The sequence below is a fragment of the Stegostoma tigrinum genome, chromosome 36 (genome assembly GCF_030684315.1).
Source record: "Stegostoma tigrinum isolate sSteTig4 chromosome 36, sSteTig4.hap1, whole genome shotgun sequence".
Lineage (NCBI taxonomy): Eukaryota > Metazoa > Chordata > Chondrichthyes > Orectolobiformes > Stegostomatidae > Stegostoma > Stegostoma tigrinum.
In genome coordinates, this window is record NC_081389.1 from 14093155 (window position 1) to 14119932 (window position 26778).

Here is a 26778-nt window from a genome sequence, read left to right on the forward strand (position 1 = left end):
GTACAGGATTAAGGATAGGATTCTTGGCAGTGTGGAGGAGCGGAGGGATCTTGGTGTGCAGATACATAGATCCCTTAAAATGGCCACCCAAGTGGACAGGGTTGTTAAGAAAGCATATGGTGTTTTGGCTTTCATTAACAGGGGGATTGAGTTTAAGAGTCGTGAGATCTTGTTGCAGCTCTATAAAACTTTGGTTAGACCGCACTTGGAATACTGCGTCCAGTTCTGGTCGCCCCATTATAGGAAAAATGTGGATGCTTTGGAGAGGGTTCAGAGGAGGTTTACCAGGATGCTGCCTGGACTGGAGGGCTTATCTTATGAAGAGAGGTTGACTGAGCTCGGACTTTTTTCATTGAAGAAAAGGAGGAGGAGAGGGGACCTAATTGAGGTATACAAGATAATGAGAGGCATAGATAGAGTTGATAGCCAGAGACTATTTCCCAGGGCAGAAATGGCTAGCACGAGGGGTCATAGTTTTAAGCTGGTTGGAGGAAAGTATAGAGGGGATGTCAGAGGCGGGTTCTTTACACAGAGAGTTGTGAGAGCATGGAATGCGTTGCCAGCAGCAGTTGTGGAGGCAAGGTCATTGGGGTCATTTAAGAGACTGCTGGACATGCATAAGGTCACAGAAATTTGAGGGTTCATACATGAGGATCAATGGTCGGCACAACATCGTGGGCTGAAGGGCCTGTTCTGTGCTGTACTGTTCTATGTTCCATGTTCTATCTTAGAGCCCATTGAACTGAAGTGGAAGGCAAATAATCTATGATTCTGACCGACTGCCCAAAAGAAGAGAATAGTTTACCTACCACAGAAACCAAACTACACAAAGTATTCTAAATGCAAGCAAACCAATTATTTGTGAAGTTTTTTTATTATTATTTATTCACGGGATGTAGATATCACTGTTAATCCCAATTGCTTATAACGATATGACATTTTTGAATGGCTTGCCAGGCAATTTCAGAGTCAACCACATTGATTTGTGTCTAGCATCACAAATGAGCTGCTCTGAGATTCCATCCCCAAAGGATAAGGGTGACCCATGTGTGTTATTGTAACAACCTCTTCATTTGAATACTATTGCTAGGTTTTTAATTCCAGATTTATTTTGTTAATTGAGTTCAAGTTCTTGGTCACCATTGAACTCATGACTCTGGATTATTATTCCAGACCTCTGAATTTCCATCACCATCATGCTCATGTATCTGATTATTGGCAGAATGTTTCCACATGTTGCTATCATAGGGTCTTGCGCATTTATGCAGGCATCCTGAAAGAATGAGAGAGAGAAAGAATTGTATTTATACAGTGCCTTTCATGGCCTCACAACAGATCAGCATAATCTACAGAGCTGTCCCTGTCAGGGTAGAGTGGGATAGGGGAAATCACACTGTACAATTCTCCCCTCCAGCCTACCTCTCCAGCATTTCATTTCATTCTGCAGAGGAAGTTCTCTAAGTCTGTCAGAAATGAATGGTCACATGGTAAAATGCCCATCTTATCAAACACCACTATCACCCTGGATCCAGTTCTTCACAGGTGTCTGTACGGTGTTCCTCCCCACCATAATGCAGGGCCCCTAGCATTTGTCCTAATCTGCACTAGGGCCATGACATCATAGAGACATACATTACGGAAACAAACCCTTCAGTCCAACTCATCCATGCTGACTAGATGTCCTAAATTAACCTCATCCTATTTGCCCAGCCTTTGGCCCATATCCCTCTCAACATATTCATATACCCATCCAGACCTCTTTTAAGTTTTATAATTGTACCAGCGTCCGCCACTTCCTCTAGCAGCCCATTGCACACACGCACCACCGTCTGCATGTAACAGTTGCCCTTTAGATCCCTTTTTATACCTTTCTTCTCTCACCTTAAACCTATACCCTCTAGTTTTGGACTCCCCCACCCTGGGGAAGAGACCTTGTCTATTCATGCTGTCTATGCCCTTCATGATTTTATAAACAGCAATCAGGTCACCCCCCAGCCTCTGAAACTCCAGTAAAAATAGCACCAGCTTATTCAGCCTCTTCCCAAAGCTCAAACCCTCCAAAGTGGGCAACAAAACCAGGAGTGCTTCTGTTTATGGACAACGGAGTACTTATGTAGTCGTAATGTTGCAAATTATGACATGCCTAATGTCTCACAGAACTTTTCACACAATCACTTTTAATCGTGATGATTTGCTAAATGGATGAGTAGTTTATGACAAAACAACCCCATGGACAGAGGATGTGAAGTATTAATGTCTTTAGACCAGTAAGCCTGAGTTCAGGGCACACTTCAGGGAGGGATGGACTGAAGTAGATGTCTAAACACTATGGTTTTAAAAAATATTCCACAAACAGCAATGAAGAGATTGTCCACCCAGTATGTTTTGAGTAGCGTGGAGGGAGGCAAATTGATGAAGACATTTTTCTGAACCTCTTTAAATAGTGCCATTGGATCCCAGGCATCCAACAGAGCAGTGGGTGGCACAGTGGCTCGGTGGTTAGCACTGCTGCCTCACTGCGCCAGGGATGCTGGTTTGATTCTATCCTCAGGTGACAGTATGGAGTTTACATCTTCTCCCCATGTCTACGTGGGTTTCCTCCCACTGTTCAAAGATGTGTGGGTTAGGTGGATTAGCCATGGGAAATTCAAGACAATGGGAATAGTGTGGGTCTGGGTGGGATGCTCTTTTGAGGGTCAGCATGGGCTAAATGGGCTGAATGGCCTGTTTCCACACTGTATATTAAGAACAGGCAGAGAGAATCTCAGATTAATATCATATCTAAATGATGCTATTCGTAACAGCATAGCACTCCCTCCATCTTGCACAGCCATTGAAATGTAGCCACTGTTATGATATAGGAACGGCAATAGAGAATGTGTGCAGAGCAAGATTCCACAAACAATAATGAGGTAATGACCAGGTATTGATCGAGACAGGATTACTGGCCAGGAAACAGGGTGATTTCTCTTTGAAATATTTTGAAGGAATCGTTTCAAACCAAATGAGAGGGAAGTTGGGGCTTCAGTTTGACACCTCATCCAAAGATGGCACCTCTGACAATGCAGCACTCCCTCGGTATTGCACTGCAGAGTCAGCCTGGATAATTGAGCTAACTTGAGAGCCCTATTTGAACCTACACAGCCTTCTGATTCAGTCATAAGTCCTACCTAAATCTGACTCAAAGGAGAATATTGTGACTTTGGAATGTTCACACAATTATTAGAAAGAATTTCCAACAAAAGTACATGGAAATTATTGAGCCGTCCTTTAATTTTTTTGAAGCTGGTGATTTCCTTCCTTGTACAATAGATTTTCACACTACATAGGAAAATAACATGTTCTGCAAAAGTGCTTTAGTTGCTGGGCGTGTTGTAGCGAGGCTAGTGAGAGGATGACTGTATACAATAATAATTTGGTTAGAGCTGTAGCTTGGCTTCCCTGGGGTGAAGATTCTAAAAGCACACACATTATCTGAGCATTTGTAGTTACACAGCAATTACCCCAAGCAACATGCTATCTCAGAAGAGGTGTGTTTTATTGTTGGTTTTACCTCTACAAAGCTCTTAAACAAGTTGTGATTTGACAAAGTAATGACACTTTGCAATTTACAGTTCACAATGGCTGGGAGGAAGACTCTGGTGTAGTGGTAATATTAACAGAAGAGTAATTCATGGGCCTGCATTAATCTTTTTTGGGCCATAGGTTCAAATCCCATCAAGGTATCTAGTGGGATTCAAGTAGCACGTCTGCATATAAAGGTTTAAGGGCGGTTAGGGAGGGGTGACAAATGTTATCAAATGCCTATCTCCCATGAAAGAATTTTTAAACAAATGTCGTGCCCTTCTGGAGCCATGTTTTTTTTTGTTCCCATATTGATCTACAAACACTAAGAAAAGAATAGGCAAGATTAGACAAATTAGGCTTGTTTTCTCTAGAATTTCAAAGGATAGGGAGTGATCTGATCAAAGTCTTCTGACATGAACAGAAAAAGGGTAGAAAAAGATAAATTATTTTCATTCGTTAAGGATTTGAGAAACAGGAGGCATAAAATGGGGAAGGGTCACTCAACCTGAAACATTAGCTCTGATTTCTCTCCACACATGCTGCCAGATCAGCTGAGCTTGCCAGCAATTTCTATTTTTGGCATAATCTGTGAATTAGATCTAGCCCATTCAGGCAGTAGATGCTTGGAACTCTCATCCACACTGAAATCACAATGAATGCTAAATCAGTTGTTAATTTTAAATCTGGGATAGATCATTTTTCATTAAGCAGAAAGATATGGACCAAAGACACATATATGGAGCTCGACAACAGATCTCATGGAATGACAGAACTGGCTCAAGGGACTGAATGGCCTACTCCTGTTCATAACATAGTGCTGAATGGACCAAATAGCCCTGGGTTTGGGCTGAGCCATCTGGCTGTACTTGCGGCAATTAGCGTCAGGATCAGAGTAGGGAACCCAGCCTCTGACAGGAAAGTCACCTGTTACCAATGTATTGGCCAACAACACCTCCAATTTTAAATTCTTGTGTTCAAATCCCTCATCTTCAAGCAGAGCTGACAATTACAGCTGGGTAAGACACGTTTAATCTGTTTCACCCCATCTCTGTAATCCTTTCCAGTCCTGGAATCCTCTGAACATTCTTGCATTCCTACTGATTGAACCTGTCATGAATCCATAACCTCCTTTGCCCCATCGTTGGCGACCATGTCGTTAGCTGCCTAAGTTCTAAGTTCTACGTTCCTTTCCTAAAACTCGCTACCTTTCTAAATTAATGCAATAGCATTCCGAAGAAGACTCATTGGTCTTGAAACATTAACTCTGTTTCTCTTTCCACAGATGCTGTCAGACTTACTGAATTTCTGCAGCACTTTCTAAAACCATCAGTATTTTCATTGCCATAGATCTTTTTATCTCTAACTCCATAGCTGTCTCTCCTCCCTCTTAGATCTAGCCATTTTCGCCAGCTGACTGGATGTCTTTTTACCTGACTCACCTATTTTTCATGCCTGAGGATGCTCATGTGATGTTGCTCTGAGTCGTATTAATATCTTATGGCTGCTACGTATGTATAGTTTTTGCTGCTGCTGTACAGGTGGATGTCAGCTGAGAGCAACTCAATCTTTTTTTATGGTGTCCTCTCAGTTTAGTTGCCTATTGCTACTCATTACGTAACAAGAATGGTCTTCTCTGGTGAATTTGCACCATATGCCAGCAAGATTCAGTGAGTTACATTGTGGTTTGGTGCATCTGAAATTGAAAAAGGCCAGAAATGTTACAGTACAGAAGGAGGCCATTCAGCCCAACATATTTACAGTAGTTTTATCACCATATGTTAATCTCCTGCCTTTTCCCTTTACACTTGCATACCATTCCTATCCAAATACTCATCCAAAATCCCTTGAATGCACCGTTTGAATCTGCCTGCACACTGTTTCCAGGCAGTGCACCCCACACTCTGAATACTCAATGCATAAGCATGTTTGTTCAGGCATCACGCTTGCTACATTTGCACATCTACAATCAAGAAAGCACACCAACGCCTCTATTTCCTTAGAAGGATAAGGAAATTCAGCATGTCCACAATGACTGACCACAAAATGCACAACAGAAAGCATCCGTTTAGTTACATTGCAGCTTGTATGGCAATTGCTCAGACCAAGACCACAAGAAGTTACAGAGAGTTGTGAACACAGCCCAGTCAATCATGTAAACCAGCCTTCCTTCCATTGACTCCGTCAATATTCCCCACTGCCTTGGAAAAGCGGCCAACACAATCAAAGACCCTTCCTGCCCCAGTTACACTCTCGTCCACACTCTTCAAATGGGCAAAAGATACAAAAGTTTGAAAATATGTACGAAAAGATTTAGGACCAGCTTCTTCCCTGCTGTTATCAAGTCATAGAGTCATATGGCATTGAAACAGACCCTTTGATCCAACTAGTTCTCACCAATCGTAATCTCAACTAAACTAGTCCCACTTGCCTGCTTCTGGCCCATATCCATCCAAACCTTTCCTATTTATGTACATGTTTAATTGTCTTTGAACAGACTTCTCATTTATTAGAGTTGATCTATCTCTGTAGCTGTAACGCTATATTCTACATTCTGTTCTATTACCCTGATATACATATGTAATGCATGATGTGTCTGGTTAGTGAGTAATACAATAGTTTTCACTGTATCTAGGTACATGTCATCATAATAAATCAATCCAAATTGCTTCCAACAAGGTAATAAAATGTGAGGCTGGATGAACACAGCAGGCCAAACAGCATCTCAGGAGCACAAAAGCTGACGTTTCGGGCCTAGACCCTTCATCAGAGAGGGGGATGGGGGGAGGGAACTGGAATAAATAGGGAGAGAGGGGGAGGCGGACCGAAGATGGAGAGTAAAGAAGATAGGTGGAGAAGGTGTGGGTGGGGAGGTAGGGAGGGGATAGGTCAGTCCAGGGAAGACGAACAGGTCAAGCAGGTGGGATGAGGTTAGTAGGTAGCTGGGGGTGCGGCTTGGGGTGGGAGGAAGGGATGGGTGAGAGGAAGAACCGGTTAGGGAGGCAGAGACAGGTTGGACTGGTTTTGGGATGCAGTGGGTGGGGGGGAAGAGCTGGGCTGGTTGTGTGGTGCAGTGGGGGGAGGGGATGAACTGGGCTGGTTTAGGGATGCAGTGGGGGAAGGGGAGATTTTGAAACTGGTGAAGTCCACATTGATACCATATGGCTGCAGGGTTCCCAGGCGGAATATGAGTTGCTGTTCCTGCAACCTTCGGGTGGCATCATTGGCCGCACCCCCAGCTACCTACTAACCTCATCCCACCTGCTTGACCTGTCCGTCTTCCCTGGACTGACCTATCCCCTCCCTACCTCCCCACCCACACCTTCTCCACCTATCTTCTTTACTCTCCATCTTCGGTCCGCCTCCCCCTCTCTCCCTATTTATTCCAGTTCCCTCCCCCCATCCCCCTCTCTGATGAAGGGTCTAGGCCCGAAACGTCAGCTTTTGTGCTCCTGAGATGCTGCTTGGCCTGCTGTGTTCATCCAGCCTCACATTTTATTATCTTGGAATCTCCAGCATCTGCAGTTCCCATTATCTCTGCTTCCAACAAGGTGTTTGCTTTGGAGAAGTGAAGGTTGAGAGGAGCTTTGATAGAAATGTTCAAAATCATGAGGAGTTTGGATAGGGGAGCACCAGCATTACAACAAGGCCAGCCAGCTGGACCTCAAAGAATACATAGAATCCCTGTACACTTGTATTCCCCACACTGATGGCCTAACAGTCCTCTGCTTCTTCCTCTCCCGCAGGCCCAACCAGTCCCCTACCACCGACACCCTCATCCTTACCCTTAACAACTTCTCCTTTAACTCCTCCAACTTCTTACAGACTAAAGGGGTGGCTATTGGAACCCACATGGGCCCAAGCTGTGCCTGCCTCTTCGTAGGATATATGGAATAGTTCCTCTTCCACAGCTACACTGGCACTATTCCCCACCTCTTCCTCTGCTACAATGAAGACTGTATCAGCACCGCCTCATGCTCCCACAAGGAACTTGAACAGTTTATCAACTTTCCTAACACTTTCCACCCCAACCTCAAATTCACTTGGACCATCTCTGATACCTCTCTCTCCTTCGTGGACCTCTCTGTCTCCATCTCTGTTGACTGTCTTGAAACCGATAGCTATTTCAAGCCCACTGACTCCCACAGCTACCTAGACTACACCTGCTCTCACCCACCCTCCTGCAAGAACCCCTGCACCCAATTCCTCCGCCTCTGCTGCGTCAGCTCCCAAGATGAGACATTTCACTCCCGAACATCCCAGATATTCTCTTATTTCAAGGAACACAACTTGCCCCCTTCAGTGTCGAAAATGCTCTTCACCACATCTCCTGCACCTCTGCCCTCACATCCCCTCTCCGCCACAAAAACAAAGACAGAATCCCTCTTGTCCTCACATATCACCCACTACCTCCTGATTCAACATATCATTCTCTGCCACTTCTGCCACCTGCAATCCGAACCCACAACCAATGATATATTTACCTCCCCACCGCATCTGCCTTCCATAGGGACTGCTCTCTCCATGACTCCTTCATCTGCTCCACACACTCCACTAGCCCCATCACTTCCGGCACCTTTCCCTGCAACCACAAGAGGTGCTACACCTGCTCTCCACCCACTCTCCGCCCCCCCCCCGCAACACCCATCCTGACCCCAAGAAAACCTTCCACATTAAACACAGGTTCACTGGCACATCTGTCAGTGTGGTCTATTGTATCCACTGTTCCCAATGTGACCTCCTCTACATCGGTGAGACCAAGCAGAGGCTTGGAGACCACTTTGTACAGCACCAGCTGGTTTGCAACAAATGACAACACCTTCCAATCATTAGCCATTTCAACTCCCACTCCCACTCCCTGGGTGACATGTCCACCCTGGGCCTCTTCCAGTGTCACAATGATGTCACTTGGAAACTGGAGGATCAGCACTTCATATTCTGCCTTGGGAGCCTACAACCCGATGGTCTCAATGTGGACATTACCCAGTTTCAAAATCTCCCCACCCCCGGCCTCATCCCATGACCAACCGTCTGTCTCATCCCTACCTCGTTGACCTGATAGAGCCTGTCCATCTTCTCTCCCACCTATCCGCTCCTCCCACCCCACTGACCAATCCCCACCACTGTGTACCTGCACTCACCAATCACCATCCTACCTACCTTCTCCAGTCCCACCCCTGCTCTCTCTAATTATTTCTCAACTCCCCTTCCCCTCCCCCTTTTCTGAAGAAGGGTCCCGACCTGGAACGTCGACTATCCTGCTCCTCTGATGCTGCCTGGCCTGCTGTGCTCCTCCAACTCAATGCTGTGTTGTCATAGAATATGAGTTCTTTGATCAGAGAGCTCTGGCTGACAGAAATAAACAGGAGTATCAGAGATTCTGACACTCTTGGCACTGTCCCTGATGAGGCTCTGCCAGATTCAAGACTTTCCACCTGTAAATAAAAGGTGACTTGGTGATGGAATACCAGCCCTCCATGGAGTTAATTCAGTACTTTTAAGAGTAAATTAAATTTGCCTTTGTCCTAGTAGATTATAGGTATGCTCTCTGATTAGAGAGAGATAGCTGATGGTGCTTTGACCTGCGGGTCACCATACCTCAGGTGAGGTCAAGGATGTGAGGCCTTTATGGTGATATTGATTGGGCTTTTAAGTGAAAAAGTATGTCAGTATACTGTCACGAAACATGTTAATGGACATCATCACTGTATCATGACATGTGAGCTAAGAGTATGAAGCTTGCATGCTCCATCTTACTTCTGAATGTATGCCAAATTGTGGAGGCAGGCATGAAATATATTTAGCTTCCCAATCTACAGATGAACAAGTTTGAGGTTGTGCATTGATAATATATTTCCATAATACCTTCAAATGTGATGCTTCTGTCAGAACTGCATCACAGTAAGAGGTCCAACAGATCTGGCAATAGGTACTAGCACCTGTGTAAATCCAAGAAACACATTTTCTGTCACTATGCTAATAGACTACTGAGTAATAATGAGCCAATGGTCATCTTTACTTTGGCTTCTGACCTGAAGATGGTTTCTGCATTTTCCTATAGAGTCTGAACTAAAAAACAAAGGATAAGTGGGCTATGGCAGATAACCCAATTTTGTGTGGAATGCCTAGATAACAAGGTGTGAAATTTTCTGAAGAAGGGGCTCGACCCAAAATGTCAACTTTCCTGCTCCTCTGATGCTGTTTGGCCTGCTGTGTTCACCCCGCTTCACACTGTGTTATCTCAGATTCTCCAGCATTGGCGGTCCCTACTATCTTTGTTTGGAATGCTTCTTTTTTATAGTACAGTAGTCACAGTTTGCAATCAAGTTCTCATTAATTTACAGATACCTCACATTGCTGATGAGTGTAGCTTTACTGCGTTAGGATTTGTCCTTCTGTGAGCCATTATAGCAGGGCCAGGAATTTACAAAGCTTCCAAACACAAAATGAAACAAAGCCAACCAAACAAGTTGGCAACAGAAGCACAAGTAGGGCTAACAGTTAGAGATTTGAGGTATGTGCAATCCTCAGACTTAACTGCGCTCTGGGCAATTAGGAATGCATAGGAAATGCTAGCCTTCTCTTTGATGCCTTCATCCCATGAATGAATTAAAAGAAAAAATTATTAGGACAGAGTATGACTGATCTCTGTGACAGGTGGGACTTGAAACTGGAATTTGTTAGCCAGAAGGCAAGACACTATGACTGTACCACAAGAGCCTGCTTTACCAATGATTATACATTGACGAATCTTAACCTCGAGTTAAAAAATGCGCTTGTTCAAGAAAAGCTACATTTGTCCAGAAATATCTCAAAATACTTCATGCTAAATGCTAAAAGGAAGTTTCCCCTTTTGGGAGATTATAAAGCTAGAGGGCACAGTTTTAGGGATTCACAGAGTGTTACAGCACAGAAGAGGCTATTTGGCCCATTGTGCCTGTACCAGTGATAGCAGGAACTGCAAATGCTGGAGTCTGAGTCAATACAGTGTGGAGCTGAAGGAGCCCAGCAGGTCAGGCAGCACCAGAGGAGCAGGAAGGTTGATGCTTCAGACTGAGACCCTTCATCAGATCTGGGGAGGGGGAAGGGAGCTGGGAAATAATGGGTGGGATGGCAATAGGTGGATGCAGGTAGGGGCATGGGGATTGGTCAGTGGGAAGGGTGGGGCAGATAGGTGAGGAAAAAGATGGACAGGTTGTGTCAGGTCAACAAGGCTGGGATAAGAGGAAGGGTTGAACATGGGATAATGGGAATTGCAGACGCTGGGAATCCGAGATAACAAAGTGTGGAGCTGGATGAACGCAACAGGCCAAGCAGCAGCATCTTAGGAGCGCACAAGCTGATGTTTCGGGCCTAGACCCTTCATCAGAAAAGCTTTTCGGATGAAGGGTCTAGGCCCAAAGCATCAGCTTTTGTGCTTCTAAGATGCTGCTTGGCCTGCTGTGCTCATCCATCTCGACACTTTGTTATCTAGGGTTGAACATGGGATGAGGCCAGGGTGGGGAGATTTTGAAACTGGTAGATTCCACGTTTAGGTCATCGGGCTGTAGGCTCCCAAGGTGGAGAATGAGGTGTTGTTCCTCCAGTCTGCGTGTGGCATCAATGTAGTTTTTTAGGAGGCCCAGGCTGTGCCTGTGCCAGTTCTATTTCTGAGTGTCAATCTGCCAGTTCTTGGCTTTGAAATGCAACCAATGTTGCACGTATTGTGCTCTGAATATTTTCTTCATGTTGACAGCTGCACACATCAGTTGGCCTTAACACTCTTGAATTGCTTGAGACAATGATGCTCCATTGATACTGACCGCGATAACAACAAGTAGTTAATAATTATAGATGATCGATTTAAACAATGCTGCTCTGTCTGTGGCCATAAAACTAGCTCAGGACCCTTGTCTGCTGTCTTGTGACATAAGGGCATAAGAACTAGGAACAGGAGTAGGCCCCTTCAGCCCCTCAAGCCTGCTTCGCCATTTCATACATTGATGGCTGATCTCATCTTGATCTCTAACCCACTTTCCTGCCCACGCTGTTCAATGCATTACTAACTAAAAATCCGCCAACCTCCTCCTTCAATTTATTCAATATCCCAATATCCAACGCATTCTGCAGTAGTGAATTCCACAGAGTCATGACCCTTTGAGAGAAGTAATTTTATCTCATCTCCTTGACAAGAAGGGGAATAAGAATAGAGGAGAGAGGCTTCCATTTATGGCTCTGATGATAACTTATTGCACTTAAATCATCATGAATCTCGGGGTCTCACTTCCCCCAAAGAGCAGTGGAGGAGGGGCCATTGAATATTTTTAAGGCTGGGCTGCATCAATTCTTGACCAATATGGGTGTCAAAGGGTGATAAACAAGAAAGTGGTTTTGAGTCCCCAGTCAGAATAGTCACAGCCTTACCCAGTGGCAGAGCAAACACTGCACCTAGTTCATACGTTGGTATGCAGTTTGCATGTTGAGGCCAGCCAGAGTGCTGTGAAAGTATTTATGTTGATAACTCCACACTGAATAGATCATTTACTTTTCAGCACTGCCACCTTTGCATTTCAGGTGTCGCTTTAAGACCTGAGAAAGAGCCTTTTCTGGTTGTGGACAGGCTTCATCCATCAACGTCAGACTAAGTGATGCATAGAAACTCCCGCTGGGCTATGATGTTTTTCAACCCTCCGGCAGAAAGCAGAGCTGTAACTTTCTAAGTTTAAAACATGTGCTTGTATCTGGATGCGTGTGCGCGTACAATTCTGTCCAACTGTTGACAAATTCCGCGCAAGTCAGTGATAGGGCATGAGCACTTGTGTGTATCTGCCACATAAATAGAGGCCAAGTCATTCCAGAGGCAAAGTTTTCATCAACTGCCAGAAGTCAGGGAGACCCTGTGGCTTGCACAGTGCAACCATACAAGTTTATTGGGTTTTATTGCCTTCCTGTTGGAACTTCATTATTGGCAATGACAAGGTTAAAGGTTGGAGATAGTAAGAGCTGCGGATGCTGGAGTCAGAGATAAGGCAGCGTGGAGTTAGAGGAGCACAGCAGGCCAGACAGCATCAGAAGGGCAGGAATGCTGATGTTTCGAGTTGGATCTTTCTTCAGAAATGGCTGCTTTGTTAAGTGGATGTACAGATTGCTTCTAGCAGAAACTTGGTCCCAGGTGTTATTAGACAGGTGTTATTACTTCTAAAGAAGGGTCCTGACCCAAAACATCAGCTTTCCTGTCCCTCTGGTGCTGCCTGGCCCCCTGCGTTCCTCCAGCTCTACACTGTTTCACCTAAGGTTAAATGTTGGATTTGCTGAGTTCTGGCCTTAAGTCGCTAGTTTGACTATGTTTCTTTGGTCTAGCCATTGCAAATATGACCAATATATTTGGATACAGAGTACAGGCCTTTTAAAAGTTTTATTTGTCTTTGCACTGGCAACTGCCTGAAGATGCTTAATGTCCAGTAACTGCACTTTTTCTTTCTCCCTTCCACAGTACAAGCAAGTGGAACAGTATATGTCCTTCCACAAATTGCCAGCCGACATGCGCCAGCGAATCCATGATTATTACGAGCACCGCTTTCAGGGCAAGATGTTTGATGAGGAGAACATACTTGGGGAACTGAGCGATCCTCTACGTGAGGTGAGGCGTTATTGAATAGCAAACTCTTGGTTCGTGACATTTTAAATGTTTTCATCAACGCTGGCTCATCATGTTTGCAGTCAACTGGGATCAGACAGTTTTGCTTCAAGGCTAGTCGGTGATTGAATTTCCACCATTTGTAGATTTCCACTGCATTTCTCATGGTTGTTTTCGAGGCTGCAGTGTAAGTTTGGCACATGCTACAAGAGTGGCTACAGCCCCAGTAGATAGTGAGTTTAACCTGATGGTCACCACTCTTGGGCAAGGAAAGGGGTTGAGAAGGCCAACCCTTCATAGTAACATGAACCTGTGTAGCAATTGAACTCTCACTGTTGGTGTCACTCTGCAAGATCAAAATTCGTAAAGCAGGTTTGGCAGTCACTTTATTCGCGAGGTATTCAGTTTCAGTGGAGTTGGATTCCCCAAGATCCAGTTATAAAATGTGGTAAATTCTTCCTCATTAGTTATGGGCTTCCATTGTGCCTGTGGATAAAGAGTTTGGCAGTAGCTATTTATGGAATCAGAGAGTCATACAGCACAGAAACAGACCCTTCAGTCCAGATATCCAAAATTAATCTCGTGCTTTGCCAGCATTTGACCCATATCTCTGTAAACCCTTTCTATTCATGTACCCATCCAGATGCCTTTTAAGTGTTGTAATTGTACCAGCCTCCACCATTTCCCCTGACAGCTCATTCCATACACTCACCACCCTCTGCATGAAGAAGTTTTCCTTTAAGTCCCTTTTATATCTTTGCCGTTGGTATCACCTTTCTTCCTCGAGACAAACAAAGGCACTACCTTTCTATGATGGTGGTGTTTCCCTCCAGAACTCTAATCTCTGATGGCCCCAAAGCCTGAGTATAGCATTGCAAACTGTGGCAAAGGATTCCATCACATGCTACCATACTCATTCGTCAGTCATTAGCCATCTGCCCTTGCACTGCACCATCTTGCTACGCAACTTGGAAAGCCAGAAGACTTACTACCGACTGCCAGCCAAGCAGTCTTCTCATTTTGTTTAACCGATTTTCAATATTTTTATGTCTGGTGAAATACTTTGATGTTTACACTGACTAGGCATGGCGCTGTAAAACACCATTACCACAGGGAAGGACTGTTCAATAGAATATATCTTACTGCAGTGAAATGCCCTTATCTCAGTAAGGAAAGAATAGACACTATAGACTTTCCTTCTGCTGTGTGTGTTTCTCCTTTCAGCTAAAAGCATTAGCATCAGAATGATGTGGGAGCATGAATCATGTCTCTTCCCCTCTGATCTGATCGAGATGAAACCTTTTCTCAGGCTTGACATTATCAATACTCCCTCCCTGACTTTATATATCAGACTCTTTTACATTTAAAAAAGAATTTACTCTTCTCATGTCAGAACTTGTTATTGTTTTATTGCTATTTTTGAAAATTGTGACTAAAACATGCTGATGGCATGCGAGGATGAGGCAGCCTGAAGGCATTTCTGAGCTCCATAGTTTTGTCAGAAACCAGAATAATATTGCAGCTAGTTCGTCTTGGTGACCTGGAGGGTGAATCAGTATGGGCTGTGCTGTCTCAGATCGCATTGATACCTCCAGGTAAGCCATCCCCATTATGCCATCGCTGTTCAAATGCACATAATCAACTAAGAGCAAACAAAAAGTGGTTAATTTAAATGTTAATTTTAGGAACTGGGCTTTAACAAAATGCTGTGGGTGCTTGGAAGAAGCAGAAGCAAGCCGTTGGCACAGATTTTGGGATGTGGGTGATTGTCCCATGCCATGCCAATGGAGCAACAGATTGGGCGGCGTCGTGGCTCGGTGGTTAGCATTGTTGCCTCTCAGCTCAGTGCTGGGAGCCCGGAGTTCGATTCCACCCTCGGGCAACTGTCTGTGTTGAGCTTGCACATTCTCCCCGTGTCTGCGTGGGTTTCCTCTGCGTGCTCTGGTTTCCATCCAAAGCTATGCAGGCTAGTTGGATTGGCCACGCTAAAATGCCCAGGAATGTGCCAGTTAGCTATGCGAAATGTGGGGTTGCAGGTTAAGAGTGGGTCTGGGTATGAGGTTCTTCGAAGGGTCAGCATGGCCTTGAGGGGCCACATGGCCTGCTTCCACCATGTATTGATTCTATCCTATCTCAATTGCATACCATTATGAGGCCCTGTAGATAGAGGAAGGAAAACTGCACCAAGGAGTCACTTTCAGCCGCACTTCCCAGGCTGTAACAGCTGCCAAAGCAGCAGGCTAGGCTTAGAGTAGATTTCCAGCCTGCCGTCTTAAAATTTAAAAAAGAGACAGACTTAGAAAGGAAGAAACTGCTCTAAAATTGTTCAACCATCTGATCCTAGTTCTGGGAGGAATCTAGTTGGTAGAGGAGCTGCATATCTGGGCAGAGCAGGTTTGATCTAACCCCTGACACCAGTTCCAATTGGCCTCAAGTGGAAGGGTAAGAAAATCAACTTGTGATCACTATCCAATAATGAGATCCTGCAAAATGTATCCACTTAGAAATGTAGTGAGAACATGGGAACATGAATAGGCCATTCAGCCGCTTGGGCTTGTTCTGCCATTCATTGAGTTTACGGCAGCTCTGTGACTACATGCCATTTACCTGTATCCCTTAAGACCTTTGCTTAACAAAACTTTATCTATCTCAGATTTATAATTAACAATTGAACCTTCATCCACTGCTGTTCCAAACACCATTTGGGTGCAGGTATGATGGCTCAGTCGCAGCTCCAGGGATCTAGGTTTGATTCCAGCCTTGGGTGACTATCCGTGTGGGGTTTATATGTTCTCCCTGTGTCTGTTTGGGATTCCTCTGGGTGCTCCAGTTTCCTCCCACAGTCCAAAAGTACGCGAGTTAGGTGGATTGTCCATGCTAAATTGCCCCATAGTGTTCAGGAACATGCAGGCTCAGTGGGTTAGCCATGGGAAGTGCAGGGATAATGTAGGGATTCTATGAAGTCCCAACATTTCTCCTGAAGGGTCTGGCCCTAATGCTCAGGCTGTGCTCTCTAGTTCTAGAATTCCTGACTGGTGAAAATAGTTTCACTTTTTGTATCCCGCCTTTCCCTGTTAAAATCTTGAAGACTTCAATCAGATCACCCCTTAACATTCTCTATTCTACAGAAAACAGTCCTCAATTCTAAAATCACTCCTCACAATTTAAATCCAGGTATAATTTTTGTAAATCTACGCAGTACCCACTCCAAGGTCAAAGGTGTGGTGCTCATATCCGCTCAGAGCAAGCCATGTGGGGTCTAGCTAGGGATTTGTATAACTGCAGCATAACTTCTGCATCCTTGTACTCTACTACTCTAGATATAAAGGCCAGTATTCCATTTGCTTTCTTGATTATTTTCTGCAAATGTTTGTGACATTTTAAAGATCGATGCACCCGAACCCCCAGGTCTCTTTGGATCTCCACTGTACTGAATTTCATTGTATCCAGAAAATATCCCAATCTATCCTTTGTTGTTGCAAAGTGGATAACCTCACACTTACATTAAACTCCATCTGTCACAGTTTTGCCCATTTATTTAATCTATCAATATCCCTTTGTAATTTTATGCCATCATCTACATTGTCGACAATGCTGCCTAACTTTATGTCATCAACAAATTTGGATAAATGACTTTCTATGCCATTATCCAAGTTGTTAATAAACGATGTGAATAATTGAGGACTTAATACAGAGCTCTGTGGGGTGCCATTGGTCACATCTGACCAATTTGACTACGTACCCATTACACCTACCTTCTGTCATCTGCCACTCAACCAATTTCCCAGCCATGTCAGTAATTTGCCATCAATTCTGTGGGCTTCTACCCTAACTGTCTCTGAAGTGGGGCTTTATGAAGTGCCTGGACATCCACATAAACAACATGCGTAGACATTCCAGAGAGAGTAGGAACTGCAGATGCTGGAGAATCTGAGATAACAATATGTAGAGCTGGATGAACACAGCAGGCTAAGCAGCAACAGAGGAGAACAAAAGTTGATGTTTTGGGCCTAGGCCCTTCTTCAGAAAACTCTGAAGAGGGGTTTAGGCCCCAAACTTCAGCCTTCCTGCTCCTCTGATGCTGCTTGGCCTGTTGTGTTCATCCAGCTCTACACCTTGTTATCTTGCATAGACATTCTGTTGTCCACTACCTTAGTCACATCTTCAAAATATTCAATGAGGTTTATCAGGCATGACCTACCTGTCATGAATCCATATTGGGTCTCTCTCATTAAATGAAAATGTTCAATGCATTCAGTTATCCTATCCTTGATTATAAACACCAGCAATTTTCCCACCACAGATGCTAGGCTGACTGCTCCACAATTGCTTGGTTTTCCTCTTTCAACCTTCTTAAAAAGCAGACAGACACATGCAGTTTTCCAATCCAGAAATATGACTCTTGCATCCAGTGAACGCTGAAAGATTAGAATAAGGCCACCTACAGTGTGGTTTCTAATGCTTCAACACCTTCAGATGGAGTGTTTAGCAGCTAGCACTGCTACTTCACAGAACTAGGGACCTGGATTCAACTCCAGCCATGCATGATTGTCTGTGTGGAGTTTGCATGTTCTCCTTGTGGCAGCGTGGGTTTCTGTCGGGTGCTCTGGTTTCCTCCCACAATCTAAAGATGTGCAGGTTAGGTGGATTGGCCGCGCTAAATTGCCCGTAGTGTTCAGTGATATGCAGGTTAAGTGGATTAACCATGGCAAAATGTGGTGATAAGTTTGGGGGCTAGTCCTGGTGGGATGTCCTTTGGATGGTTGGTGTCGACTCAATGGGCCGCATGGCCACCTTCTGCACTGCAAGGATTCTCTGTTCATCCTTGAGGCTCATTTACAAAGACAGTACAGTTTAAAGATTTGTTAGAGAAGTGCTGACATCTTTGGAACTCTATGTAGCCCATAGTCAGAGTCTTTTGGGTAAAAGATGACATTTTAAAAAATGAATAACATTTTTTACAATATTATGTTATCTCCCAAAGATCAAAGATGGGGTCTGGGCTGTGTTGGAGCAGATAGTCAGTATGTCGACAGCAAATGTCTTGTTAAGGGGACTCTATAAATTATGAACCAAATTTCACTATTTCTAGGAAGAGGGATAAAGACATTTATTCCCCATTCTCTGGATTGTATCCAGGCCTCCTCTGCAATAGTCAAATCACTGTCCTAAAGTTTTTGTAAGTAAGTACCGATTTTGCTCAGCCAACCATTTCAGAAGAAACTGGGCCTGAAGCTCAATTTTTTTTAAACACCAAAATACTCATTCCCTTAGAATGTCTCCTTCTCCCACTCTCCCCTTGAATGTTGCCTTTCCCAGGGTTTTCTTCAGTTTACATTTAGATCTGAATTTGAAAGAAGTCTGTTTTTTCTTGTGCCAAGTAGAAAATGGATAGAAGAATCAGATCTCAGTAACTTGAGATCTCGGTTACTTATAAACTCCATATTTTATAACGGTGCATAATAAGAATGAAACCGGGGCCAAAAGAGAGAAAGAAGAAAATATAGCAATTTTTAAAAATTCCATTAACTTTTTTTTTAAGAAAAGCTTCCTGTATCGTTCACATATTGCAGGTGAGATCTTGCCTGGTCCTGAAGTGTAATACACTTCATTGTTTTTCTGCTTTCATTTCTTTTTGACAGGAAATAATAAACTTCAACTGCAGGAAGCTGGTGGCCTCCATGCCTCTCTTTGCCAATGCAGATCCTAACTTTGTCACATCCATGCTGACTAAGTTGCTGTTCGAGGTCTTCCAACCTGGGGACTACATTATCCGTGAGGGGACTATAGGAAAGAAGATGTATTTTATCCAGCATGGGATTGTCAGTGTCCTTACGAAAGGCAACAAGGAGACCAAACTGTCTGATGGATCCTACTTTGGAGGTGAGAATATCGTTACTTGACGCAAGAATTTAATGAGACTGTGGAAAGAGAATAGGCCATGAACCCCTCGACAAATACAGAAGCATCATTGAAAAGAGAGACTTGTTGCTGAGAGGACAAGTGCAAAAATGCCAAAGTTTCAGTAATCACAGCACTTTGCAGCCACAAAAGAGGAGTTGAGGGCTGGGGCAGATCAGCTATGATCTTATATAATGGCTGGGCTGAATGGGCTAGAATGACCTACTCCTGCTCCTATTTCTTATGTCCTTACTGGGGTAAAGAGTGCTAATTGATTGACAAGTCGATTCTGTTTAGCCATAAGCAATACCACAGAGAAAGAAGTAACAACTTAATCAGCATATTTTCTCTCCTTAAGTATAACTTGTTGTCATCATTTGAAATTTAGCATTCTTACATTTATCCTGATGAGAAGAAGGTGGAAAACTTTCGCAAAATATTGTTCTTTTCAGCAAAACTCAAGTTCTGTACGATTAGACTACGTTGAAATACAGAATTCCTGGCTTAAGGAATGGGCTTGAGTCAATATCAACTTTGTGGGACAGTGCTGATGAATTTGCAGACACTTTCACACTCTGTGGCTTTTGCTTGCATTGAAGTCAGTTTGGAGAAATCAAATGAGTGTTACCGCAAACTATGTTGCACTGCCACACGAAAGCAAGATCTACACCTGTGTGCTTACAAAGGTAGACAGTGTTGCGGTGATTTCACTCAGGGCATCCAAAATGCACTTTTTACTTGTGCCTTGAGGACTGGAGCGATGGATAGTGATGATAGGGTCTCCAACACTCTTTCCATCACATGGTTAACCAGGAATTTGCCTGCCATTGGCATGCAAGAGAAGGATTTACAAGTTAATAAACTTAGCCATTAAAACCTGAGGTTGGATTTCTAACCCAGAGCTTCTGTCTCAGAGACAAGGACATGACAGACTGCATAGAAGACCTCCTGACACAGTCTTGTCACCAAAGGTTGATCTGCATCTGCTCACTTCAAATTTCAGAAGGATAATTTGCATTGAACAGCAAACCATCTCATTCCTGAAACCTAAAAGGCCAGAGATGATATTCTTGATGGTTTCTTCACAAATCCAACAGGACCCAATCATGAGCTGGATAAAGGAATAGTTAAAACAGTGAAGCTAGAAAATAAGCGAGGGTGGGGGTAAACAGGGAGAAACAAAGGACTTGGTGGCCAAAATGTGCTTGTGCTCTAGCTCTTGAGAAAGAGGCTACCATCAGGACTGTTCCACATTCAGTTTGTATTAAGTAATCCCCTGACAGAGTGATCCTTTAAATTTAAAGTTAATTAATATTAGTGCACCTACTGTTCTGTATTGCGACTCCATTCCATTACTCCCTAACTGCTCCCTGGTTGAACTCAGCTTCTAATCAGTGTGTTGACCTAATTCTTACCTTTCCTCTTTACATTTTAAGTTGCTCTTCCTTTCCCCAAAAATTTTACTGCTATGTCTCCCCAACTCTCTGCTTTGATCCTCCAATGGTAACACTTCTTCTCAATGGATTTGGAATAGAACCATAGAACCCCTACAGCATGGAAGCAGGCCATTCAGCCCTGTGAGTCACAGCAGCCTTCCGATGAACATCCCACCCAGGCCCATGCCGCTGTCCTGCATTTGCCTGCACACTATGGGTAATTTTAGCGTAACAATCAACCAAATCTTAATGTCTTTGGACTGTGGGAGGAAACCAGAGTACCCAGAGGAAACACATGCAGACAAGGGAGAACACACAATCTCGACCTGAGAGTGGATTTGAACCCATGTCACTGGTGCATTGAGGCAACAGTGCTAACCACTAAACCGCCATGCCACCCAATTATATTGCAACCATCCCCTCTCTTTGGTTTTTCAATCCTACCTTTCCCTTCTCCATGGTTTAGTCCTGTACAGTTTCCTTTCCATGCAGCTATTCCCCACCTGACGTACCTAAATACTCTTCAGCCAACTGCATCGCTGCTCACAACCCATTAGCCTTCCCATCTCACCCGGTTTCTGAAGATGCGCCCATGGATTTCTTCGAGAAAGCCAGCAGTTTGTGCCAGTCCAATTAACAGACAGTGGCAAAGGAGTCAGCTTTTATTACCATGTGTGAATTATAATCATTTCTACAGCTGCAGCTTTGTCCGAACATGTTCTCAGGCAGAGTGGTGTGCTGAGAAAAGGAGTTAAGTTTACAGTATAAGAGTATTACACATATTAGGCTTACATCTGTCACTCAAAGGGTTGGGATGAAACTCTGACCATTGAAGGACTTCTCACTGTGCTTTTTCAGTGGAATACAATATGCTAGAAAAATAGTGGCTCATGAACTTGTCCATTTGCTAGACAGGAAATTAAAGGATAATATTATCATGACCTCCAGACACAATAACACTAAACCTACTTTTCTATAGCACCTTTAATGCCATACAACATTCTACCATGTCGGGACAGACTTATGGATCAGAATTTGATACTGAACCACATTTCTTGTACATGTTAAAGAGATATTGGAATTGATGTCCAGGCCTAGGCCAGCATTTATTGCCTATTGTTAATTGCCCTGGAGAAGGTGTTGGTGAGACCCCTTCTTGAGCTGCTGCAATCTCTGGCGAGAAGCAAACCTCATTGTGCTGTCACCTCCTTGAAAATCTCAGTCAATCCTGTCAAATATACCTTTACCCAGTCAAAGCCATGTTGATGATCTTCAACTAATCTTTACTTTTTCAATGGGGATTAATTCTGAGTTTCAGATTTTATTTGAAAATCTTCCTTACCACCGATGTTCAACACACTAGTCCATTGTTCTATGGTTCATCCATACCTCCCCCTTGAATAATGGTACCACATTAGCTGTCCGTCTCTCCTGTGATCAGAATGCAATCTTCTCCCTTGTGTCCCACAGCAGCCTGGGATAGATTTCACCTAGACCTGGGTACTTATCCGAATTTAAACCCACTAGAACCATTAATACCTCCTCCCTCTCAATGAAAATTTGTTCAAATGTATTACAGTAACCTTTTCTGACTTCTATATCTACATGGTCCTTCTTTGTCAGCAATAGGCTTACAAGGAAGATGAGAAATTTCTTTGCTCAGAGGGTTGCTAGGAATTGCCCTGTAATACCTGGAACTACGGTGAAAGCCGATTCCACATGAAATTTCAAAAGAGAGCTGCATGTATATTTGAAAGTGATGAATTTTGATGACAACAAAGACAGAGCTGGAGATTGGGACAAGCTGGATAGCTCCTTCAGGTTCTGGCATAGACACAATGGATCTTCTGTACTGGACGACAGTACAATTCTGTGATTCGTGATGGTGATTGCAGGTGCATAGTATTCATTTGAAACTCACCTATTTATTATGACTCTGCACACAGCCTGCTTTGACCTCTAACGAACTCTACTATTTGCCTGATACACCTCTTGTCCCAATATACTTCAAAAGTACCTTTAGATTTTCCTTTATTTTACTCAGCAGTGGCTTTTCATGTCCCTCTTCGATCCTCTAATTTCTGTTTTAAGCAATCCCTGCATAGAGCCATAGAGGTCTTCAGCATGGAGACAAATCCAACTCGTCAATGCCAACCAGATATCCTAAACTGATTTCATCCCATTTTCCAGCATTTGGCGCTCTGAAGCCCTCCAGTCACAGCTGGAGTATGTGTATAGTTCTGGTCACCTCACTGCAGCTCATTCCAAACATGCACCACCCTGTACAAGAAAACATTGCCCTTTAGGTCCCTTCTTTGCCGTCTCGCCTTAAACATATCCCCCTATAGCTTTGGGCTCCCCTGCCCTGGGAAAAAGATCTTGGTTACTTACCCTATTCATTCCACTCATGATTTTATAAATTTCTATAAGGCCATCCTTTTGCCTCTGACGCTCCAGGGAAAACAGCCCTAACATATTCAGGCCCACCCTACAGCTCAAGCCCTCCAATCACAGCAACATCCTCATAAATCTTTTCTGAAACCTTTCAAGTTTAACAACATATTTCCTGTAACAGGGAGACCGGATTTGAGCTCAGTTATATAAAAATAGCCCACCAATGTTTTGTACAACAGCAACATGACATCCCAACTCTTGTACTCAAAAGACCTCTGAAGAGGCTGGTATTTTGAGTGTTTGATATCAACCATATTTTTCCCGTTTGTTCTTTATCAAATCATGTAAATTCCTCAAAATTCAAGTTTCTCTGGATTTGTTGACCCCACCTTTCCCCATTACAGAAAAATGTTGGCCCTGCGCACTCACTGTTTGAAATACTGCTTCGATGTAGATTTTCTTGCAACTAGCTGTCTCTAATCCACTTTAGCCAAATTCTGTCTCATCATATTAAAATCACAGGGTCATGGAGTCACAGAATCATGCAGCATGGAAACACCCTTCAGTCTAACCTGTCCATGCCAACCACGTTTTCCAAACTAAACTAGTTCCATTTCGCTGTGTTTGACCCATATCCCTCCAAACCTTTCCTATTCATGCACCTGTCCAAATGTCTTTTAAATTTTGTAATTGTATTCACTTCCACCACTTCCTCTGGCAGTTTGTTCCATATACTTACCATCCTCTGTGTGAAAAAGTTACCCCTCAGGTCCCTTTTAGATCTTACCTTTCTATCCTTAAATCTATGCCATCTGGTTTTGAACTCCCTCACCCTAAGGAAAATATCCTTGGCTATTCACCTTCTCCATGCCCCTCATGATTTTATAAAACTCCATAAGGTCACCCCTCAACCTTCTCTCTTCCAGGAAAAATTTCAGCCTCTCCTTATTACTTAAATCCTCTAGGCCCAGTAAAATCATTGTAAATCCATTCTGCACCCTTTCCACTTTAATAATATCCTTTCTATAGCAGTGCAACAAGAACTGAATGCACTACTCCATTTTCATGTTTATTCATTTCAATGTCGGTTGGGCATATTGAAACCTTCCGCTAATTCTAAATGCTACTTAATTGACATTTCTACCCCTATGCCCTGCATTGTTCTCGACAATTAGGACCAACTCTACCCCTTCCTTTGTCAGACTCTTCACACAGGTTGTGTGGTGCTCTCCTGGATACATTTTAAGCATTCCGCCCTCTCTAAGACTTTCACACTTTGGTTGTCCTAGTTAATATTTGTGGACAGGCATTGGGGAGAGAGATGAGTTACTTGCTGCAGAATTCCTAACCCAATCTCTGATATGCTCTCGTAGCCATAGTATTTATATGGCAGGTCTAGTTCAGTTTCGAGTCAATAATAACCCCTGAGAAGGGGTGATTCAGTGATAGCAACGATAAAGAATGTCAAGGGTTGATGATTTGATTCTCTTGTGTTGGAGACTGTCATTTTCTGGCACTGTATGGGGTGAATGTTATTTGTTATAGCCCAAGACTGCATGTTGTTCAGGTTATTATTGAATATTGACACAGACTGCTTCAGTATCTGAGGAAGCATGAGTGGAGCTGGATATTGTCATCAGCAAACATCCCCATTTCTGATCTTACATTGGAGGAAAGGTCTTTGATGAAGTACGTGTGGCGACCTAAGAACAAATGACTGAAATGTTTTCTTTCATGAGATTGGACATTGCTTGAAAGGCCAGTATTTGTTGCCCTTCATTGCAGAGGTCAGTTAAGAGTGAATCACGTTACCACAAGCCTGGAGGATGACCAAGTAATCATGGAAGACTTGCTTCACCAAAGGACATGAGAGATCCAGATAAAATTTTACAGCAGTTGATCCCATTATGGTTACTGTTGTGACAAGCTTTGTGCTCCAGCTATACCAGTGACTGTGATGGCATTTGAACCCATGTCACCAGAGAATTAGCCTGGGCCTGCAGATTACTAGTCAAGTAGCATTATCAATATGCCAGTTTGGCCAAGAAGGTAAGCTTTAAGGAACATCTTAAATGAGGAACGGGACCTGAGAGAGGGGGAGAGGTGTCAAGGCTCAGGCAGCTGAAGACACAGGCACTAATGTTAGAACAATTGAAATGAAGATGTGCAACAGACCAAACTTGGAGGGCTTCAGGTATATTGGATCACAGTATAGGACTCAAGGAGTTGGGGTCAAGGGCAGATGACAGACAGATTTGAAAACAGGGAGGAAAATTTTACACTTGAGAAGCTCCATAACCCCAGTTTTACCAAATGCCCATTCTATCACGAATAGAAGTTGCTGGAAAAGCTCAGCAGATCTAGCAGCATCTGTGGAGAAAAAAAATCAGAGTTAACTTTTTGGGTCCGGTGACTGGGTCCATTCTATTACCTTCCTCTTGCACACACTTCTCAAATATTGAAGTCATTTGTTGTGAAGTGTCTTGAGACATCTTAAAGACATAAAACGGGCTAATTAAATACAAGGACTTCCTTTCTTAATAACATAGATCCAAAACTAATTGTAAATGTGTTCATCACCAGTGAATAGCCACCAATGCTTGGATAAATCCCAACTTTTCTCTGGCTGGCTGGTGCTATATACACAAGAGTGGTTTTATTTTGGCTAATGAAAAGTCAAAGATTTATTTCATCCTTCTGCTGGTTCTGACATGGGCTAAACAATTTGCCTCATCTTTAACTTTTATGGTTCTTATCTCTTAATGTTGACATGTGGGGGAAGTAAAGTATAGAGCATGTAATAAGCACAGCATTAAGAAATGATTCACTGCATTAAAGTAGATTGGAATTGCCCAACTCAGTTATCATATTAGAGATAATGGGAACTGCAGATGCTGGAGAATCCAAGATAACAAAGTGTGGAGCTGGATGAACACAGCAGGCCAAACAGCATCTCAGGAGCTTAATCTTAGTTATCGTATTGATCTCTAAGGCAATGTATTTTAAATGCACCTTGGGTTCTATTTGTTATCGCAATAACTTTACAGTGTTAGCTTGCGGGTAATGGCACGAATAACTAAACAGATAAACACAGTAACTATATGGGAGAGGTGTCATAATAATTTTTTTCAAAAACCCCAAAAAGCATTTTAAAATAGCCAGAGGGAGTAAGTTTATGTAATTACTCATTCCTCATAATAAGGTAAATGAACAAACAAAAGGGTAATATTGAGATGAAAGAAATTAAACTACTAAACGTGTTTCACAAGATGAGATCTGGTATTAATGTGTAACTGTAGTGACAGCAGTTAATTGGAGGAGTTTAAATTGGATGCGATGGGGATGAAGAAGAAATTGGTGATTTCCACATCTAAGGGGATTGCGATTCACTCCATGGTTTGGCCCATAGGCAGTTATTACATTTGCAATTAACAAGGAAAAGGCTTTAATAAAAACTGAAAGAACTGCGGATGGTGTAAATCAGGAACAAAAACAAGTTGCTGGAAAAGCTCAGCAGGTCCGACAGAAGAAGATGGCTTTGGTCTCTTTAAGATTCTCGCTATTGTGATTAAATACAAAGCAGCTTATTCAGTGAGATCCTCGATGGTTTGAATGAATAGTTAATAGGCTGGTGGACTAGGATCCCTTTACTTGAATCAGAATTAACTTAGGATAATTCTTGGGCAATCTATTGTGTTATAGGCACTGATTCAAATTAGCCAGAGGGCATGTTGGTGGCAAAGCGCTTGTGTTATTAGGAGATTAAACTAAGAGAATACTGCTAGATCTTGCATATTATTCTGTATAATCTCTGTTTTTTTTCTCTCTCTGTCTAATCTCTGTTACTTCACTGTATAGTGTAGTCAA

At 43.2% G+C, this 26778-nt stretch overlaps 1 protein-coding gene across 1 annotated transcript in view; it reads left to right on the top strand.

Moving 5' to 3' along the window:
• hcn4 (hyperpolarization activated cyclic nucleotide-gated potassium channel 4) overlaps nt 1–26778 on the top strand; it is a 354702-nt gene that overhangs the window by 260965 nt on the left and 66959 nt on the right. The window contains exons 5-6 of the mRNA XM_048520718.1: nt 13037–13183; nt 18823–19063. Coding sequence (XP_048376675.1) covers nt 13037–13183; nt 18823–19063 — 388 coding nt within the window. The remainder of the gene's footprint in view (nt 1–13036; nt 13184–18822; nt 19064–26778) is intronic.